The 5,178-nt window shown below is 32.3% G+C and overlaps 1 protein-coding gene across 1 annotated transcript in view; it reads right to left on the bottom strand.

Moving 5' to 3' along the window:
- Positions 1 to 1,613: 1,613 nt before the first annotated feature.
- LOC106877035 (uncharacterized protein C3orf84) overlaps positions 1,614 to 5,178 on the bottom strand; it is a 15,913-nt gene continuing 12,348 nt past the window's right edge. Inside the window, exons 3-4 of the mRNA XM_014925824.2 lie at positions 4,556 to 4,633; positions 1,614 to 2,458 (exon numbers count right to left, since the gene is read on the bottom strand). Coding sequence (XP_014781310.1) covers positions 2,000 to 2,458; positions 4,556 to 4,633 — 537 coding nt within the window. The 3' untranslated portion in view covers positions 1,614 to 1,999. The remainder of the gene's footprint in view (positions 2,459 to 4,555; positions 4,634 to 5,178) is intronic.

Raw genomic sequence — 5,178 nt, 5'->3', positions numbered from 1 at the left:
TTTAAAGTGAAAGTATTTGACATGAGTGTTTTTGTTTCACTTTTGACACGTAATACTTAAATAGTGGAGGAGATATTATGTTGCCGTGTGCTCAAACTCTGCAAGAAGTTAATAATTTTTTTTTACTAAAACACAACTGGAACCCTAAGTAAGGCATGTGTAAAATTTGAATGAAATTGGTTGCGTAGTTCTCGAGTTTTAGGGATTCACACACACACACAGACAGACAGACACACATTCTCATTTTTATATATATAGATTATATTACATTAATCCTATTTCGGCCAGAGTTCTTTCGTCACACTTCTGTGACCTCATCAGTGGTCCTTTGCTTTCTTCTTTCTTATGTGTGTCTCACTTTGCTAACTATCAGCCATTTTGTATTATATATATTAATTAACACATCCAACTTAATCTTGTCGTGTGTGTTCCTGCTATGACAGGAATAGTTTAAATGTCATCTCTGCCGGATTCCTGGTAAAACGGTAATGAACAACACACAAAGAATTCTGTCCATTAGTTTACCTGCAATCATTACTCTTGAGCTGCATATGCTACCATGTTTTTTGTTTTTGTTTTTGTTTTTGTTTTTGTTTTGTTTTTTGTCTTTTTGCTCAGGAGCCCAGGTAAAGAATACAGTTAGACAGAGGGGCCCAGCTCTGAGAGGGTCAAATTGGATGTGTTGTCTAGATTGCTTTTAAACTGCTATTAATGTCCAGAGGTACCATCTCATGTTAATGACATGCACTCGTTAAGAATTGACTATATCAACTGATGGAATAACTGTCTGCTCTAGTGGACAACACTACTGTATCACATGGTTTCACCATTTCTGCAGATCATCAGTGGCAGTCCAGCTATTTGGACGTTCAGTGCGAGGCTGAGATGCCACTGAAGATCTACAGCAATGTTGAAATCACAGGATACAGTAGTACTATTCACTAGAGCAGATAATCATTTCATCAGTCAATATAGTCAATGCTTAATGAGCACATGTCATTAACATGAGATGGTATCTTTGAATGCTGATAGCAGTTTAAGTGTAATATAGACAACACGTCCAATTTAAGTTGGGTGTGTTTATTATTGCTTATTACAAATACTGCTGTTGTCAATAATAGCTAATTTAATAGATCTTTAAATTAATGAGAACTTTTGTCATTTTTTTAGAGAATTTTTTAAGGACATTATACATAACAGTGTGGTGAACTTGAATCTATCTATGCATAAGTAACTAATTTTATCAGAATTTTCTTCAAATATTTTAGTGTATAATACAATTACAAATTTTGTAATACAATTTAAATTCTTCAATTTTGTCATAGGCTAAGAAAAAAAAACTATCCTGATAAAATTTTAATTTAATAGATAAATGGAATATAATTAACCTTTTTATTACCAACCCATTTGAGACCATCCTACGAAAGTATTCATATTGTAATCAAAATATCATGAGGAATGATAGAATAAGATTTCAGTTGGACAAAACCAACATTGTATATTCTTCCATATAAAGTTTCAGATATTTTAATAAACCCCTTCAGAATCTTAATTATATTGTAAATTAATTAAAACACAAAGGCAGTCTAGTAATTAGAAACACAGTCATGAAATGCTTTTAAGATATGTAATCTTAATTTATTTTGAAGATCAAGTTGGCTCTACTCATGGTATAAATCACACCATCAGTAACTGTTCAGTTATTCTTAAAAATTATTTAAAATAATAACATTATATAAACATTTATAATTTTTAATCAGAAGGAGCAATTTCAGACACATATTATCAGTTGTCAATGATTTCATTAATGTTTACAAACCTATCTCTTCTCTGCTGATATCAGTTTTCAATGGAAAACCAATTGATCTATTTTATTCACATTGTGTAAAGATACATACAGTTTTTCTATCACCAAAAAAAAAAAAAAAAATATTGTCAAATTATATTTCACAATTTCTATTTTCCTATGTTTAATTAAGATGAGAGAATTTTCGAACCTTCAGATCTGAGTGGCTACGTCTTTTGATAGCCTTAATGATGTTGTAGACGTAGAAGCATTCTCTTTAGCAGGCTGTTGTACATTAGGTTTCTCCCACTTTAAACATAGAGCAACACTTTCCTGAAGAATGGGGGGAGCAGTTTTGGGACGCTGCAAAGGTGGTTTATTCTTGTGATCCAAAACTTGCTCCTTCTTTTGAATGGAATCATCATAAGGATTTGCATTACCATGTGAAATTTGATATGTAGTTATTCCATATCGCTGGTTATGTAAAGTCGATGCTGTCACATGAAAAATATTTGGTGGGGGGGGAAATTTGTGGTGAGCCAGGTGGAACATCTTTTTATAGGTTGAAATATAAGGCCATGCACAATCCAAGTGAGTTTTATCAAATTTCCGTGGCAATACCCCATCATAAGAACAGTAATATGCCTTGTCTATGTGTCTTCGACCCAAACCCTGAAAAAAAGAAAAATAACAGCCAAAATATATGATATGTGGCATTCACTTTAAAGACCTGCGTTATTGATAAGTTCTGCTAGGAAATCTAACCTCTTCACTCAAATATCTTATTTAGAGAAATTTTATAGGAACATAAATTGTGACTAAGGTTTGGTGGAAGATTTTAATTCAAAACTTATAAAAACAAGACATTTGTACTACAGAGCCAGAGCCAGTTTCAGCTGGGTTGGTATCGAAAGGGTTAAATTAGTCATTTGTTAACCCTTTTGTCACCATATTTCTGTTGAGATGCTCAGTGTTTCTTTCAATTAATTTTAAATATAACAAAGAATTTAGTAAAATAACATAGTTACTAGGCAAAATATGATAGGATTGGCAGCATATTTTATTACCATTAATATGCTTCCTTTTGTTTTATCGAAAATTCTCTAATACTGAACATATTGTTCATTGTCTCAAAAGATCTTATCAAGTTTGAGAATAGCTATTGATTTCAAGTACAGATTACAAAACAGGGCTGCAACAGCCCTGTATTATTTGTCACAAATTGTGTAAGAGGGCTACTACAGTCTTGTTATTTGCCACACTTAAATAAATGTAAATGACATTGCATACTATAATATTTATAATTGTAAAAGTAAAGACTCCAAGAAAATTATAGGATATTGTATATGCACTCAGCTCTGAATATATTGCTTCTTATAGCAGAAACAGTTGTAAGATAATGAAATGATTACATAATTCCTGTTCTTTTGTGAGTCATTAATTAATATTACACTCTGTACTCTCCTGACACCTTTTTACTCAATTAAGACGTAAGTATATTAAGCTCTATCAACTGGTTATTAGTATCACAATATGCAAGCAAAATCATAAAATCAAAATAGTCAATTTAAGTCTGTCTCCCATAAAATTATATGATCACAGAATTCTGTTTTGCTATATATTTACACATGCACGCACACACGCGCACACACACACACACACACACATAGAATCTTTGTCACCAATAGAGTAATGTCTCCTCAAAATTTTCAGCTTTAACATTCTATCATCATCATCATCATCATCATCATCATCATCATCATCATTATCATCATCATCATCATCATCATCATCATCATTATCATCATCATCATCATCATCATCATCATCATTATCATCATCATTGCTTTATGTCTACTTTTAATGGTGGCATGACTTGAATAGATTCTTATGATCCCAGTCAGTTTTCATTTTGAGTAATTGCCTTAAAAGATGAATCAACCATTTCTCACTTCATACATTCCATTCTTTGGCACGGTTTCTACAGCTGGATGCCCTTCTTAACAACCACCACTTTACAAGATGTACTGGGTGCATTTTATCATAGCACCCACACTAGAAAGTCTACTTTGTCTCCCACAAACTAAAGAATTCACTCTACTTTAACCCTTTCGATACCAACCCGGCTGAAACCAGTTCTGGCTCTGTAGTGCAAATCTCTTGTTTACATAAGTTTCGAATTAAAATCTTCCACCAAACCTTAGCCACAATTTGTGTTCCTAACACTATTTTAATGATAACTAAGTTGTTTTACTAAATTCTTTGTTATATTTAAAATTAATTGAAAGAAACACAGAGCATCTCAACAGAATTATGGTGACAAAAGGGTTAACAAATGACTAATTTAACCCTTTCTTCACCCACCCAGCTGAGACTGGCTCTGGCTCTGTCGTACAAATGTCTTGTTTTAATAAGTTTTGAATTAAAATCTCCCACCAAACCTTAGTCACAAGTTATGTTCCTAATACTAGCTTAATGATAACTATGTCATTTTACTAAATTCTTTGTTATATTCAAAATTAATTGAAAGAAACACAGAGCATCTTAGCAGAAATACGGTAACGAAAAGGTTAAGTAGTCTCCATTTGTCCAATGCAAATGTTATCAAAAGTGTTTATAAAAGGGGTGAAAGAGGAAAGCAAACAAGTCTGATAGAGAAACCAAAGTCATGGGAAAGTAGAGGAGAGAGGCAATTCAATACCATTGGCTTGAATGAGTATTTTTGGGCCCTGTTAATTATTTAGAGAATTTAGAATAAAAACATCTTACCTTGCCAAAGCTATGAGCATCCCCCTTAAATTGCTTTCGGTTATCATGAAGGGAAAAAGCATGTTTTGATGGGGGTTGCTAAAACAGAATACAAATAATTTGACTTGAGTAATTAATTTAAATCATTTGCTAATTAATTCAAACATCAATACTTAAGATTCAAGTTCAATTGTTTATACATAAACTTTGATTATTATTCCAACAATCATATATGTGTGTGCATGTGTATGTACATATCTCTTTGGGACTTAACATCCCAAAGAGATACACAAACAAAATGGTATGATTGCTATCATATTCAACTTATCCTTTTTCTTCTCTAGGCTCTACTTCTTTTTATATTTATACTTCACTCTGATGAAGCTCCATGTTTCAGATCAGTTTTATTACCAAATATGATAAATATCTTTAGCATATCAATGGCAATACATTGGGAGCAGAAACAGCTGTTAGATAGGATGCAGTCTATCTGTATTGAATTACTAAATAAAAATTGATGTAAGTCAATTGTTGTTCATCAATATTTCTCCATTTTTTGTTTTCTTCATACACACAAACACACACACACACATATATATACATATACACACACACACACACACACACACACACACACACACACA

Source organism: Octopus bimaculoides, chromosome 4, assembly GCF_001194135.2.
Source record: "Octopus bimaculoides isolate UCB-OBI-ISO-001 chromosome 4, ASM119413v2, whole genome shotgun sequence".
Taxonomy (NCBI): Eukaryota; Metazoa; Mollusca; class Cephalopoda; order Octopoda; family Octopodidae; genus Octopus; species Octopus bimaculoides.
The sequence above is the reverse complement of the archived record's forward strand: the minus strand, read 5'-3'. Positions and strand labels throughout refer to the sequence as shown.